At 67.2% G+C, this 15443-nt stretch overlaps 4 protein-coding genes across 4 annotated transcripts; 1 reads left to right on the top strand and 3 right to left on the bottom strand.

Moving 5' to 3' along the window:
• Positions 1 to 1212: 1212 nt before the first annotated feature.
• EMIHUDRAFT_439604 (hypothetical protein) lies at positions 1213 to 2779 on the top strand. The gene has a single exon (XM_005792871.1). It carries the CDS (start codon positions 1239 to 1241, stop codon positions 2298 to 2300), a length of 1062 nt encoding a protein of 353 aa, XP_005792928.1. The 5' UTR covers positions 1213 to 1238; the 3' UTR covers positions 2301 to 2779.
• Positions 2780 to 2968: 189 nt separating this feature from the next.
• Positions 2969 to 4941, bottom strand: EMIHUDRAFT_557975 (hypothetical protein; the record flags this gene model as incomplete). Its single annotated transcript, XM_005792872.1, has 5 exons — positions 4266 to 4941; positions 4007 to 4195; positions 3733 to 3864; positions 3192 to 3508; positions 2969 to 3086 (listed from the first exon to the last, which is right to left on the bottom strand). Exons 1-5 carry the CDS (start codon positions 4887 to 4889, stop codon positions 2969 to 2971), a joined length of 1380 nt encoding a protein of 459 aa, XP_005792929.1. The 5' UTR covers positions 4890 to 4941.
• A 1209-nt stretch (positions 4942 to 6150) lies between these two features.
• Positions 6151 to 8384, bottom strand: EMIHUDRAFT_222586 (hypothetical protein; the record flags this gene model as incomplete). Its single annotated transcript, XM_005792873.1, has 3 exons — positions 6151 to 7788; positions 8023 to 8151; positions 8355 to 8384. The coding sequence occupies 3 exons, from the start codon at positions 8382 to 8384 to the stop codon at positions 6151 to 6153; spliced, it is 1797 nt and encodes a 598-aa protein (XP_005792930.1).
• Positions 8385 to 12217: 3833 nt separating this feature from the next.
• On the bottom strand, positions 12218 to 14755 carry EMIHUDRAFT_108449 (hypothetical protein; the record flags this gene model as incomplete). Its single annotated transcript, XM_005792874.1, has 1 exon — positions 12218 to 14755. The coding sequence occupies one exon, from the start codon at positions 14753 to 14755 to the stop codon at positions 12218 to 12220; it is 2538 nt and encodes an 845-aa protein (XP_005792931.1).
• Positions 14756 to 15443: the final 688 nt, after the last annotated feature.

Below are 15443 nucleotides of genomic sequence, written 5' to 3' on the forward strand. Positions count from 1 at the left end.
CCTCCACACACACACACAGGCGGCGACGGCTCCGACTACTCCATCTGTGAGCACGGCTCGGACTGCACGGACTGCGGCCACCGGCTGCACCTGCCGCCTCCGCCGCCGCCGCCATCCCCGCCGCCGCCTCCGCCTCCTCCTCCGCCGCCCCCCTCGATGCCGCTCCCCGACGGACACGCCCACGCCTGCGACGACACCTGCGTCCACTCGAACGACGGTGCGCCCGCCCTCGACCCCTCGGCCGCAGCCCACGCGGCCGCCCTCACCTCCGCCGCCCGCGCGTAGGCGAGTGCGACGACGGGGGCGACGGCTCCCTCTTCTCCCTCTGCGACCACGCGTCCGACTGCGGCGACTGCGGCCACCGGGTGGTCCCCGTCCTGCCGCCGCCGCCTCCGTTCACAGCCACCACCGAGGAGGGCCTTCGCTTCACTCTGGCGAAGGCCGATCACGAGTGCGCCTCGGCGGACGTGCGGCTCGGCGACTATGGCGAGCTGGCGCACTGCGCCGCCGCGTGCGGCCGCCTCTTCGGCTGCAAGTTCTTCCTGTACGGCAAGGGGCGCAAGGCGGGCAGCTGCTGGGCCGAGTTCGCGTCCGACTCGACCTGCCCCGAGGGGTGGGAGCCCGACCAGTACGACTTCTTCGCGCTCAACCTCGCGTCGCCGCCGCCACCGCAAGCCAGCCCGCCGTCCGGCGCGCCCTCGCTGCCGCCCTCGCCGCCGCAGTCGCCCGGGGCGTGCACCAACAGCTGCTACCACTCCTCCGACGGAGAGTGCGACGACGGGGGGGCAGGCAGTCAGTACAGTCTGTGCGAGCTCGGCACGGACTGTGCTGACTGCGGGGTCCGTCTCGAGCTGCCCCCCCCTCCGCCGATGCCGATGCCGCCCCCCTCCCCACCCCCGCCGGCCATCGCGAGCATCTGGCTCCACACCTTCGCCGAGGCGGTCATCGACGCCACGGCCGGCCTCGTCTACAGCGCCGTCGCGCAGATCTGCTCGCACCGCGCTCCCGCCAGCATCGCGCGCAGCTTCAGCGCCCGCTACAGCCCGGACACCGCCCTCGCGCTGCCCATCTCGGTGCAGCAGCTGCTGACCTACACCGTCTACTTTTCGCCGCGCATCGAGCTGAGCGACGTCGAGGCGGCGGTGCACGCGGAGATGTGCCCGGGTGACACCGGCGTGGCGCGCGAGTGCGAGGTGATGAGCGTCCTCTCGGGCCGCCCTTCCACGTCCGACGACGCGATGCAGCTCGCGCACGTCGGCCTTCGCCGCTCGCTGCACGGCGACGAGACCTTCGACATCAGGCAGCTCAACAAGACGAGTCTGCTCGCCTCCCTGCGCGCCGTCCAGTTGTCCAACGCGGCCGACGACGTGGCGGCCCACGAGTGCCCAGAGTGCGCCGAGGGCCTCGCCGCCGACGCGGAGGACTACCTCGCCGACGCGAGCGAGCTGGTGCTCGGCAGCGCGCCGAGCCAGCAGGAGGTCCTCCTCAAGCTGAACGTCGCCGGCTGGCCAATCACGCCCGAGGACGTCGCCGCCATCGTGCCGGCCTTTGCGGGCCCGCTCAACGTGTCGCCGCTCCTCGTCTCGGCGGAGGTGGTCCACGCGTCGGAGAGCAGCCCCTCGCCGCCCACGCAGCAGGAGCGCGCCTCCGCCCGGGAGGGCGAGGCGGTCCCGCCCGTCCTCATCCTCGAGGTTGTCGCGGCGGCGGGCTTCCTCGTCGTGGTCGGCGTCATCGCGCTCCTCTTCTGCCGCCGCCGCGCGGGCGAGGAGGGGGCGGCCAAGGAGGCGGCGGAGGAGGGCGGCCCCGCGGCGTTTGACTGGGCCGGCCGCCCCCTCAAGCCCGCCTCCAAGAAGGCGGCGCGCAGCAGCCTCATCTCCAAGCCGTCGCGGATCGCCGTGCGCGCGACCATCGACCCGAGCGTCGCGGCCGCGAACCGGAACCCAAAGGCGCTCGACCGCGCCCGGATGAGCCGCAAGAGCAGTCTCCCGGTGATCATCGACCACCCCGTCACCGAGCTGTCCACGGTCAGCGCGGGCGCAGAGCCCTCGGGCGGCGCGTCGAGCAGCTCGGTGCCCGCGAACCCCTTCCTCCAGCCCGCCGAGCCGCCCGCGCCGCCGCCGCCGGTGGTGAGGGAGATGACGCCGGCGCCCGCATCGCGGGGGCTCGCGGCCGCGGACGGCGAGGTTGAGGTGAGCAACCGCAACGAGATGTACGACGCGCTCGACATCCCGCCGGTGCTGTCGCCGAGCGACCGCGTGTCGCCCGACGACGACATCCAGGTCGCTGTGGTGCAGGTGTGAAGGTGCACACACAAGTTGCTTGCTTGACAGGCCGACGCGGGGCATATTACTGTACGCTGGGGCGAGGCCCGCTCGGACCGCGTTGTACGATCTCTCGGGTACAATTCTCGCAGTGCGCACAGGGGTCGGCTGAGGAGTGGGGTGAGCAAGCGCAGAGTGGAGTCAGAGTTGTGTGCGTGTGTGGATCCGATTCCTGTCTGTGAGGCTGAGCGCAGCTGTGCGGCTGCGGGAGAGGGGCGATCTGGGTTTCGCATATCGCACTGCGTGGCACGCCGGTGGCCGGTGCGAGTGTGTGTGAGACTGACGGAGAGCCCACACCGCTCTCTATACGTGAACGTGTGCAGAGAGAGTAACGGCCTTTACGTGGGGGGGGGCGCCACACACACCTGTAGCATGTGTGCATAAGCGGGAACCGCGTTCTTGTGCTTTTGTGCGTTGTGGGTTGCGCGTTTTCTTTTTTGCCTCCTTACAAGTTGAAGTTACACGTGTTCGTGTAAAAATTACGTCCTTGATTTGTTAAACTTAAATTTCTCTACAAGACATAATAGTAAATCGACAAAACGAGAGCAGACGGGCATCCACAGAACGCAATTCGGAGGTGGCTCGTGGTGGGGCGCGTGCGCAACAAATGTTAGCAAAACCGCACGAGAAACGACTACTCCCTTCCATCAGTCCCGCCGGCGTCGGTCGCGGTCGCGGCTCCGCGAGCGCGAGCGCCGCCGCTCCTTCCGGTCGCGGCGGTCCCTCTCCCTGTCCCGGTCCCTATCCCTGTCCCGGGAGCGGGACCTGCGCTCCCGCCGGTCGCGGTCCGCTCCTCTCGGCGGAGGGCCTTGTGGGGCAGGGGCCGACCGCGCAGGGGGGCCGGGAGGGGGGCCGACGGCGACGCTCCACGTCCTCTCCTTGTCGTGCAGCCGGACGCCCATCCCTCGAAGCTGGTCGCGCAGCTGGTCCGCCGTCTGGAAGTCGCGGTTCAGCTTTGCGCGGTGCCTCGCCGACAGGAGCTTCTCGATCTGCTCGGCGTCGCACGGCGCGCCGACGTCGCCGACGCGCTGGTAGTCATGGCCGCCTCCGCCCCCGCGCGGCCCTCCGCCGCCGCCGCCGCCGCCGCCGCGCGGCCCTCCGCCCCCTCCTCCCGCCTCGTATGCGGGCATCGCCTCCTTGCGCCGCCGCTTGTTCCAGAGGTGCGAGACGGACTGCGAGAAGTCGACCTAAGGTGAGGTAAGGTAAACTTCTCCACACACACGAGGTGGTGGGGCAAGGGGGGGCGACCCTCGCGTCTCCACGTCTAACGACACGAGCGCCGCGGCATTCAAAGTGCAAGGCCCAGTGCGCGTGGGTGAGCGGTGTGTGTGTGTGCGTGTGCGTGTGTGTGTGTGTGTGTGTGTGTGTGTGTGTGTGTGTGTGTGTGTGTGTGTGTGTGTGTGAAGTCGACCTTGATGCGGCGGTCGTCGATGAGAGCGCCGTCCATCTTGAAGTAGGCCTGCGTGCACGCCTCCTCCGTCTCAAACTCGATGAAGGCGTAGTTGAGCGAGTCGCCTGAAGCCGGCGCGGGGGCGGGGTCGGCGGCGCTGGCATCGCGGCGTCCGAGTCCCCTCGGCGGCTACGGCGCCCGTCTTGAAGTCGCGGATCACCTGCTCACAGCAGACGGCGTGAAGCGCGCCTCCTCACCGCAGCTCGCCGCCCCGCCGCCGCGGCGTCGCCTCGCACGAGGTGATTGCGCCGAAGCGGCCAAAGATGATGTCGAGGTCGTCGTCCTCTGTCACCGGGTTGAGCTTGCACACAAAGAGCACATTCTTGGGCGGCTCGACGTCCGCGTCGGGGAGGTCGCCCAGCATCTCTAGCACCTCCGCGCGCGACTTGGCCGCCTTGACGCGCAGCGCCTCGTCCTGCGCCGCCTATCCACACGCTCGTGCGCCGGTGGCGAGGGGGACGCCTCGACGCTGCGCCGCCGCCGCCCTGCGCGACCGGGTCGTCCTCGCCGTCGCCGCCCAGCTCCTCGTCGTCGGCGAGGCGCTCGCGGTCCTGCTGCCGGTGCAGCTCCGACGGCGGCGGAGACGCGTCCGGCACCTCGAGCCCCGGCGGGTCGTCAAACGGGTCGTCGAGCACAATCGTGTGCCTCACGCGGATGTTGCGGAAGGGGCGGCCGTCCGGGTCGCAGTAGGCGGCGCCGATCTTGCGCGCCACGTCGAGCCCCTCCGCCACCTCGCCAAAAATTGTGTACTTGTCGTCGAGGTGCTCCTGCGCGTGGTCGCCCACCGTGATGAAGAACTGCGAGCCGTTGGTGTTGGGGCCGGACGAGGCCATCGAGACGACGCCGGCGCGGTCGTGGCGGAGGGAGCGGCGGAACTCGTCCTCGAAGAAGCGCGCCTGATCGCCGTACAGCAGCCCGTAGAGGGAGGAGCCGCCCGTGCCCGAGCCGGTCGGGTCGCCGGTCTGGATCAGCGCGCCGGCCTGCACGTTGTGGAAGAGGCAGTGGTTGTAGTACTTGACCTTGCACAGCTTGAGGAAGGACTTGCACGCGATGGGCGCCTCCTCCGTCCGCAGGTCTATCACGATGTCGCCGACGCTGGTCTCTAGGAGCACGCTCATTGGTCCACGGAGTGCCGCTCGACCTCGAGCCGCGCTGGCCTCAAGCGCAGAGAGGCAACCCGCAGCAAAAGAAAAAAAGTCTTACGGCAAAACTCCCTCGCACAACACTGTCTTATCTTGCGCCGCCTGAGGGTAGGCGACGGCTAACACCACACTTCTCCCCTAAAATCCCTGTGTGGTGGCGGCGTACCGTCCTCCCATCCCTCCCTTGGGTTGTCTGTTTTCGTTCTTTCTTTCTTCTGCCGCCTTTTTTGCCGGTTCACGGAGCTTTTTTGCTAATAACACGAGCTTCTTTTTCTCGACGACCGTTTTTCTGCCGCCTTTTTTGCCGGTGTATGCACGAGCTCCGCGTCCGGGCGCTGCCGCCACCGGGAGCGGCGGCGGGGAGCGGAGGGCGGACGATCGTGTACTCTCTGTTTACATTTCCGCGGCGCCCCTACCGCTCGCCTGCGCCCTGATCGTCCTTCCAAAATCCTGCTCGTGCAGGTGTGGACCCTGTCTGGGCCTGTATATACTTTTCCGTACAGTGTTGTGTGTCCGTTAGCTCCGAGTAGAGGGGGCGTTCTGCAGTTAAGGGGAAACCCGGTACACGGAACTAACCCTCGGAGACCCGTGTTTACTTTACGGCCCTTGCCCTACGAACGCGCACCCCCCGGGGCTAGGGCTCTCTTGCCCGCAACCCGATGCCGATCATCCGGCCCGCTGGGTGCGCTTCTCAGCTCCCCGGCCCTGGATGTGAGGTTACCGACCGCACTCCCAAGTGCTCCAAGTGCCCCCCCGCCGCCCGCGCGGCTCCAAGTGCCCTCCGAGGAAGAATTTTTGCGATGGAATTGGCGGCGATAATGTGTGCCCAGACATCACATAAATCAAGGAGTTTCTGTGTAAGCGGGAGAGGTGCGTGGCGCGTGGAGAGGAGAGTTGCGTGCGGGGGGGGCTTCCATCGTCACTCCCGAGCTCCGAGCAGCGAGCTCGTGCGCTCTCCGCGCCACTTTGTGTAACAATCAACGAGTCTCTCCTGGGTCACTCGTACGCCGACATAGACTCAAAACAAACCACGCCCGTCACACATGCAACTGTAAACACGGGCAATGTCGTCTCGCTCTCCCTCTCGCGTCTCGGCTCTACGACTACGTTCCCCAGTAACCGCTCTATCGCCGGCGGCGCCACCTCTCTACGGCTCTACGCGGCGCTCTCTGGGCTTCGCGCACCGCTGCGGTAGGCCACAAAGAATGTGAAAAACGCACCTCAGCCCAACCGCACCTCAGCCCTGCGTGCGGTTCCCCTTGAGCTCCGCCACCTGGTCGAGCGCGTCGCCGAGCAGCCCCTTGGCCACGCCGAGGTCGCGCAGCTGCTCCACGCCGCCGCTCGCCCGCACCTCGGCGGCGTTGTCGGCCACGTAGCGGCGGCACTGCGCGAGGAGCCGCCCATCGCCCGTCATGTGCGCCGCCTCGAGCAGCGGCACGGCGCTCGCCGGCCCGACGCTCTCCTGCAGCGCCTGCGCGCAGAGCAGCTCGAGGCGCGGCACCTGGTACATCTGCGCCAGCTGCCGCAGGTCGAGCGCGCGCTGCGCTCTGCCGCCCCCCTCCTCGCCGAGGTCGAGCTGGTCGGTGCAGAGGTAGCGGACGAGGGCGGTGAAGGTGGCGAGGTCCGTGTTGCGCACCGTGACCTCGGCGGCGTCGCGCTCCTTCATGCCGATGCCGAACATGGTCCGAAAGAACACGGACCGCACGCAGAGGACGCACTTGCTCACGTGCTCGTAGCGCTCCTCGTCATCGCCGACGATGAAGGTGACCTTGCCCTCTGGGAGGGAGGCGTCGCCACAAGTCTTTCCGAGGTCGGCCACCAGGGTCGAGGGCGGCACCACAATCGGCGCGAAGGTGGGAGGCGGAGGAGGCGCCGACACGCAAACCTGGCGGAGGCCACCGTCTTTCGTGCAAACCAGCAGCGTGCTGCCGTCGGCGCTGACGGCGACGCCGAGTGGGTTGCGGAACTGCGCCGTGCCGCCCACGCCATCGGCACTGCCCTCGGTGCCGCTGCCAGCGAGCGTCGTCACCGCGCCCGTCGCCACCTCGACCCGCCGGATCTTGTGGTTGTTGGCGTCTGTCACAAACAGCGCGCTGCCGTCCGGGCTGATGGCGACGTCGCTTGGGAGGTGGAACTGCGCCGCGCCGCCCACGCCGTCAGTGCTGCCGCGAGTGCCGCTGCCCGCGAGAGTGGTCACCGCACCAGTCGCCACCTCCACCCGGCGGATCTTGTGGTTGCCGAAGTCCGCCACAAACATAGCGCTGCCGTCCGGGCTAATGGCGACGTCGATTGGGCTGTAGAACTGCGCCGCGCCGCCCACGCCATCAGTGCTGCCCTCGGTGCCGCTGCCCACGAGCGTCGTCACCGCGCCCGTCGCCACCTCCACCCGCCGGATCTTGTGGTTGTGTGAGTCAGCCACAAACAGAGCGCTGCTGTCTGGGCTGATGGCGACGCCGCTTGGGACAGTGAACTGCGCCGCGCCGCCCACGCCTTCAGCACTGCCCACGGTGCCGCTGCCCGCGAGAGTGGTCACCGCGCCCGTCGCCACCTCCACCCGGCGGATCTTGTGGTTGAACATGTCCGCCACAAACAGCGCGCTGGCGTCCGGGCTAATGGCGATGCCGCGGAGGCTGGCGTCCTCCAGGCTTGCCACGCTGCGAACTCGGCCGGCCGCAGAGACGTGCAGCACCGAGCCCTTGCTCCCGACGTACCAAGCGCCCGCGCGATCGCTTGTGACGCCGAGTGGTTTGATCGATGCCAGAGGGCCGTCCTCGCCCTCGAGCGGCAGCGTGGTGACCTGGCCGACGACGGGCGCGCCAAAGAGGGGCGCCTCGAAGCCATCCGCGACCGCCGCAGCCCCGTCCGATTCGCCGTCCTCGCCGGCGGTGCGGGCGCGCTTGCGGGCGGCGGACGCCATGCAGGAACCAACGCACCAACGCCAAGGGCTGGATTCGGGTCCAGGACTTGGTGTGGCACTTCTTTGAGCGCCTAGAAAACTAACTCACTTGGAAGGCTCGAGAAGTTCCCCATGTGCAGTAAGGCGCGCGCGCACATGCACAACAACACCAAAAAACTAAAAAGTCCACGTCGCCGGTTCCGGTCGCAGCACCTTTGCCAGCGCCCGCAGCGTGGCCCACACCTTTCGCGGCGTGCTGATCGACACGCGGTCGCCCCCCGCGCTCAGGTTGTCGAAGCCGCGGCGCGCGAGCTCCGTCAGATAGTCGCGGTACAACTCGACCTGTGTGCATGCAACTACAGCTCGAGCTGGTGTGTGCAGTGTGTGCATGGATGCAACTTCTCGAGTGTCCGTGCGTGCGATCTGGGCGACTGGGCCCCGGGGATGTGCTTTTGTGTAGTGCATGCACACAGAGTCTCAGAACTCTCTCAGAACGAGGCCGAGGAGAGCGATGAGTCAGAGGATGAAACAGCAGGAGAGAGAACGACGATAACGGGAAGAACGCGAGGTGGCATGAAGGTCGCTGCGAGAATTGGCGAGGGAAGACTCTGCGAAGAGAGATAGGAAGAGGCAGACGCCCAAGGGTGGGCGACGGCTAGCACCCCACTCCCCTCCTTAAAATCCCTGTGTGGTGGCGGCGTGCCGTCCTCCCAGATCCCTCCCTTGGCTTCTCTTTTTTTGACACGACAAGGGCGCAGCCTGGGAGAGAGATTTTTGAAAACCAACAAGAAATCACGCCTCTCACAGTGATTTGGGCTCGGCAGCTTGTCAGCCCTTCGAGTCAGCCCTCAGCCGAAGCTGGGGCCGGTCCCGTAGCCGAGAGAGCCCGCGTCGATGAGTTCGACGTGGTCGGGGGGCCTTGCGGAGAGGCCAGCGAGTTGGCGATCGCTGTACTTCATGGGGGTCATCAAGTGACCGCGACTGACAAGCCAGAGGTCGATACTCTGGACGACCCATTGGATGCCACGAATGCCTGAAGGAGAGGGAGGCGAGGCCAGAGGCAGACTCAGCTGCTCTCGGGTGATCTCGCTTTGGGAGAGAGAGACAGACAGAGAGATTTTTTTTCGCTTTGGTGGCTGAAGGCCCGATGGTCCTGTCATTCGCGTTCCGAGTCGTGGGGGTAGAAGATTGCGGGGGGGGGGGGGGGGGGTCGTGTCAGCACTTCCTTGAAGTACAGCGGACCGCCAGGCTCGCCGGCAGCATCCGCAGGGAGGCAGCATATCAGGCACCAGTCTTCTGGATGGAGAGCTTGACACGAGCCACAGCCGCGGTTCTTTGAGAGACTGAGAGAGAGCTTTCGGTTCTTTCGGACTGGCGGAGACAAAAGAAAAGTTTTGAGTTGTTCATACCGTCGTCCCCCTGCCTGTGTCCCTGATCGTCCTTCCAAGCACCTGCTTTTATTTCTACTCTCGTGAGCTGTGAACAGACGCACTTGCCTTCGGGGGCAAGTACCCAAATCCGCTAGGTTGGGCGTGCTTTCACAGCATCGCGCGAGTATTTTATTTCCCGTCGTGCAGCACTGTCGACGGCGTCCACTGTGACCGCAACCCGACCTGGATACACATATGCCCTCCTTCGGCGGCGGCACTCGGCGCCGCCTCGCTGCCTTCCCAGGCGCCAGTGTTCCTCGCGGCGCCGGCACGCGCCAGCTCCTGACCACCGTGATTGCTCTCTTGGGCGTCGCGCTCCTCCTCCTCCAGGCGTCCTCCGTTTTCACGCCTAGGAATCCTACACGGATTGCACCCGAGCCCTCACCCCGCGTGGAAGCAAAGCACGGATTGCATCCTCGCTTTCCTCGCGTCCTCGTGCCGATAGCGGCGAACCGCACCGGCAACTCATCGCCGGGCGCACCAGGACCGGCGGTCGTCCTCGGCGGGCCTTACCTCGTCCTCGGCGTCGCGACCGCGCCGCGCAACACGGGCCACCGGCAGTGGATCCGCGAGACGTGGATGAGCCTGCCCAACATCGCTCGAGGCATCGACGACGACGCGACGCTCGCGGAGCTCAAGGCCCTCGGGGCCACGGCGGTGCGCGCATCGGCCTCGCCAACCTCCAGCGTGCGGACCTTCTTCCTCGTCGGAGCGGCGGTCGCCGCCGCAGACCTCGCCGAGGAGCAGGCGCGGGAGAGGGACATCGTCGGGGTGGACGCGCGGGAGACGAAGCCGCCGGGCGAGAAGATGTTTGCCTTCTTCCAGCTCTGCGCGAGAGCCTTTGCCCGCACCTCCCGATGGTGCATCAAGACAGGTGTGCCCCCGCCTCCGCCTCCCCCTCACTCGCCTCCTCCTCCTCTTCCGCCGCCGCCGCCTCCGCCTCTGCATCCTCCGCCTCCCCCCCTCCCCCCCCCCCCCTCCGGCCGTGGCCATGCAGCATGGCCTATCACTAAGTCGAGCATCGCCCGCTCGACAGATGACGACACGTACGTGCACTCGGTCCGACTCGAGCTCAACCTGCGAAGCCTGTGGGACTCGACGCCGCCGCAGGAGACCTCCCCGCGGGCGGCGTCGCCGGCGGCGGCACCACCGGCGTCAGCCGGCGGCGGCGTGGCCGATCGCTCGACGGGCGGCGGCGCGGGCGGCGGCGCAGGCGGCGGCGCGGGCGGCGGCGCGGTGTACGTGTACGGCGGCGCGACGCTGTGGGCGTCGTACGTCAAGCGGTCCTTCCACGTGTGCGGGCACGGGATGGGCCCGATGATGGCGGCGGGCGCGTCCAGGACAGAGGGGTGCGCGGCGCAGGGGGCCGTCGGCCCCTTCCCGTATGCCGCGGGCGCGCTCGAGGTGCTGTCGATGCCGCTGGCGCGCTGTGAACAGCGTCTCTTCACAGCACGCCGCTGTGAACAGGCACGCTCGAGGTGCTGTCGATGCCGCTGGCGCGCTGGGTCGTGTCTCAGCCGGCGGTGGTCGAGTTTGTGCGCCGCGCGCGCGGCAGCGGCGTCCCCTCAAAGTGGGACATCGGTGCGCGCGGGGGGGCGACATTGGGACTGGGGAAGGGGCGGCCCACGGGGGCGGGGATAAGACCGCTTCACGGCGGGCTGCCGAGTAGGCGAGGATACCGTCCTCGGCATGTGGGTGCACGAGGCGCCCTTCGCGCTCACCTGCCTGCACTGGGGGTGCGCGCCGCAAGAGCAGACAGCCTGTGGCCCGCCACGCACCGCCCCATCACCGCGCCGCATGCCCCCTCACTCTCCCGCGAGTTGGGACGCTCGCCCGCGTGATGTGACACTCGTTGCTGCGGCGCACAGGTGGGATAAGATCCACGACTTGTGCTTCCTGTGCAAGGACAAGGCGCAGCTGTGGAAGCCGATCACCACCCAGTCGGTTGTGGTCCACATCAAGGGCCACCAGGCGAACCCGAAGAACTTCCACGACATCCACCGCAACTTCACGCGCATCTGCAGCGGCGAGTGTCTGCGCAAACACCTCCCGTTCGACGTGCCCTCGCTCGCCGACTTGTGCAGCAGAGGGAACATTCGGCAGGCCTACTCGAAATGCACGGCGTTGTAGCTTCACTAATGTGCGTGTGCTGAAACGGACAAGAAAAACACTAGCCAGACCCAGAGTGCAGAAAGCAGAGTCCAGCGAAGACCCACCTGGGCAAGAGACCCCCACCCCCCACCCACCCCCGGTTCCCCCCCGGCGGGCGGCGGCCCGGGGGCCGCCGCGGGCCCGCGCGCCGCCCGACACCGCCCGCGGCCCGCTCTCCCCGACACCGGCGCGACAGCCCCTCCCCGCTCCCGAGACGGGGACGCCAACACCCTCGCCCAGGGATCTACAATGCTGTCTTAACACTTAAGGTCTGACAGGTTCGGCACCGGACACCGCCTCGGTAAGACACGCACATACATGGCGCATGCGGACGCACCACACCGCACACCGCGCTCCGAAGTGCTAAGTTCCTCGCAGTACGTAGAGAGGTCCCACAGCAGAGCACAGATGCAGAGGCCCAGGATGCGAAGCATTGTGAGGCGAGCTGATCTGGTTGGCTAATAAACACGGAGGGGAGGCGGAGGGGGCAGGCAGGGAGGGAGCACAGGCAGGGAAGAATTCTTGTCGTTGTCAGAGAGTCAGACGCGCTGTCGTCGGACATGTCGGGCGGTCCTGTGTGGTGAGGTGGGGAGTCTTATGTGAGCAAAATGAGCACGCGCCTCAGGAAACGAGAAAATGTCGGCGCATACCGCCGTCGTGGTTTTTACAAGGAGGCGCGCCGCCACTTCAACGGCCCCCACACATGTTGGCGACACCTGCAGGCGACACCGTGGGGCAACCACCGAGAGCCGCTAAACCCGCCGCTCCTGCGCACGTAGCATGGGCCATGGCGCGTAGTGTCATTCGCATCTCCCCGCTGTGAGATCTCACTGGTCCCTCAGATTCCCGTCATGCTGCACGAGGACAACCTTGCCCTTTCGAAGCGCCGTGACCGTGGCGAGCGAGCTGGGCCGCCCGCATATGGTCACCTCATCGTCGGTCTGCAGCACCGTGTGCCCGTGCGGCACGATGGCCACCCTGTCTTGCATCTCGCTGATCGAGCCGTTGGCCGCCGATGTCCTATTTCGCGGCCTTTTGCTCGGCTCAGGCGCGGCGATCGCCTGCAGCTCCTCGGCCGTGACAACGACCGGGCTGTTTCGGCGGCTCTCGATCGGGGACGGCGCCGCCGGGTCGCGATATATAGCTAGCACCTGCACATCCTCTGGCACACGCAGGCTGCGCACCGGTCTGCCATTCTCCTTCTCCGTCATCGTCACAGTCATGACGTCAGCGGCGGGGTCGTCGTTTAGGAGGAGGGACGCCGACTGCGACGACTGAACGAACTGGTTGAGAAGATTGCGGACCGACGTGTCAAGGTCGGACACGACCCGCACCCCCTCCGCGGGCTCCAGCACGGCGAACTTTCGCTGCCACGCTTTGTCGACGCACCGGACGATGCAGAGGGGGACAGCATCGGCGTGCCTCTCGAGCACGAGCTGGCACGCCGCGTGGTTGAGCCTGTCGCTCTCCATCATGCTTACAAAGGCGTCCACGCGCGTGCTTAGTAGCATCTGCCGGATCGCGCCGTCGTTGAGGATGGGCACCGTCTCGACGTCACGAACCCTCCACTCAAACTCGGCCACGTGCTGGCCCGCGAGGTCGGCGTGTACCTCCCACTCAAAGAGCTTGAGGGTCACGTCCGGAGGCGCGCCCTCCACGCCCAGCACGCGCGCCCTCCCAATCCGGTCGACGTTCATCTCTCCCGCCAGCCGCACCGCAAGCCGCAGCAGCACTGGGCCGGCGATGAGTTCGAGTAGGACTAGCGTGCCACCGATGGCGGCAAAGTCGAAAGGGAACGCCTGCAGCGCCGGAGCGCGTTGCTGGAGCTCCCACATGAAGCAGAGGGCCACCTGCGCCTGCACGAGTCCGCGCACAGGCGCGGCCGCAACGGCCGATCTTGGCTGGCGCTGAGCCATGGCGGCTACAAGGGACACTAGCCCGGAGGCCACTGCGCGGAGGACGAAGATGGCGCAGGCTGCAGCGCCCGGCGCACCCAACACACCAAAGGTTGGGAGCCACATGCCCGAGAGCGTCGCTAGCATGAGATGAGCGCTCTCAGACCACGGCTGCAGGACGAGTTGCCACCGCGTGCGAGCGCCGGCCCCCCCACCGACGCCCGCGGCCACAAAGAGAGACGCGAAAAAGCACGCCAGCCACGGCTGGAAGGAGAGAGGCGTCGACGTCGGTGTCGACCCCGGCGCCTGGTACCCGAGCGTGCAGACGGCCCCTTCGCTCCAGTGAGTCGCATTCGGAACCGCCGTGCACTGGCCCTCGAAGACTGCGCAGCTGTAGAGTGCGCTTGACGCATCTCTGACGCTCCCGCTGGACTGCTCCATCGTGTCCGCGGCGCAGAAGGTGGCGAAGGCGACTGCGAGAACGACGACCCCCTTCAGCCCCCGAGCGATCTCGCTCGCGTGCGCTCTCGTGTAGCCAAGCATCTGGGCCCCGGCCTTTCCAACCAGAGGCAAGGACCTGCGGCTCTGGATTGCTGCCCGGAGGGGCGTCCTGTTGATGCCGAGCAGCACCGCCGACAGGGCGGCCGCCACGGCGAGGGTGAGGCCGGCGGAGACGGCCGCCGAGGCCAAGGAGAAGCTGATCCCGTAGTGTGCGTTCGAAACCACCGGCGTGAGCGCCAGTAGGAGCAACACCGACGCCAGCATCGCGCCGCTGGTGGCGTGGAGGCTTGTCGCCGAAAAGACTCCGGCACTGTGCATGTCGTGCAGCAGCTGGGCCATGCAAGTGGGCTCCGCGGCGGCTGACACCACCCCAATTGCAGCGGCGGTCGCCAGGGCATACTCGCCGACCATGACGGGCAGCACTACCGCGTCGGGTGCCGGCGCGCGGCCGACGCCGAGAGCGCTGGCTGCGCGGGGCGCACCCACCCACTCTGCTGTGATTAGCCGCAGCGCCACAAAGGCCGCCACGGCGCAGCACAGGGCGTGCACCACTCCGGCTGCGGCACTGCCTCGGTGGGTGCGCCACAGGTCTCGCAGAGGCGCCACGTGCAGCGCCGACTCGAGAGCCACGAGGGCGCGGCAGGCGGTCGACGCCGGCCGCAGGTGCTCGAGGGCAGCGGCCATAGGCAGCATGTCGACGACAGGAGCGCAGGCGAGGAGGCCGAGCAGGATACACCCCGCCATCGGATGCACCCCGAACAGGCCAGCGGCCGCGCGTCCGACGGTGGGCGCAGCCAGGAGCAGCACTAAGAGCGCGAGGGCGGCCTGCCACGCCTCGACGCCGAGCGGCCCGGCGTCGTGAACGGCCGCCGGGAGTAGAGTCAGGTCGGTGCCGCAGGCGCCAGGCTGGTCCATGTAGCCGGCCACCCCCGATCGCCATGACGCTGCCTCGCCGTGCTGCGTTCCCATGGTGTGCTTCCGCTCGACCAACTGCGAACTATCGTGGACGTGCGCAACTGTGTCAGGTGCGTGATAACTCTGTTTCGTATGTTGTTGGCAGATCTCTGAGTCATAAGTTCTCTCTCTCTCTCTCTCTCTCTCTCTCTCTCTCTCTCTCTCTCTCTCTCTCTCTCTCTCTCTCTCTCTCTCTCTCTCTCTCTCTCTCTCTCTCTCTCTCTCTCTCTCTCTCTCTCTCTCTCTCTCTCTCTCTCTCTCTCTCTCTCTCCTCTCTCTTCCCTCCCTCAATCCCGCTCTCTCTCTCTCTCTTTCTTTCTCTCCCTCCCTGCAACCCTGCTCCCTCCCCCCCCTCGCTCCCGCTCCCGCTCCCTGCCTGCCTGCCTGCCTGCCTGCCTGCCTTGGGGGCCTGCCTCCCTCCCTCCCTCCCTCCCTAGCCCTGCGGCGCTGGGCAGATCTTGGGGGCAGGAAAAAAAAGACCGGTGCATTATTAGACTCCCAGATCTGCTCGCTCGCCATGCTCCGCATCCTGCTCCTCTGCATCTGCGCTCTGCTGTGCGCGGCCCCTCTCGCCCGCGGAGTGCTGCTGCTGCTCGGGCGTGCGGCTGACACGAGCCCCCCTCTCCGTGCGCAGTGCGCAGGCGTACCTGCCCACCGCGCTGCCCGCCTCCAAGGTGGCAGCTCGCGCCTCGCCTGTGGAGAT

The sequence above is a fragment of the Emiliania huxleyi genome (assembly GCF_000372725.1).
Source record: "Emiliania huxleyi CCMP1516 unplaced genomic scaffold EMIHUscaffold_104, whole genome shotgun sequence".
Lineage (NCBI taxonomy): Eukaryota > Haptophyta > Isochrysidales > Noelaerhabdaceae > Emiliania > Emiliania huxleyi.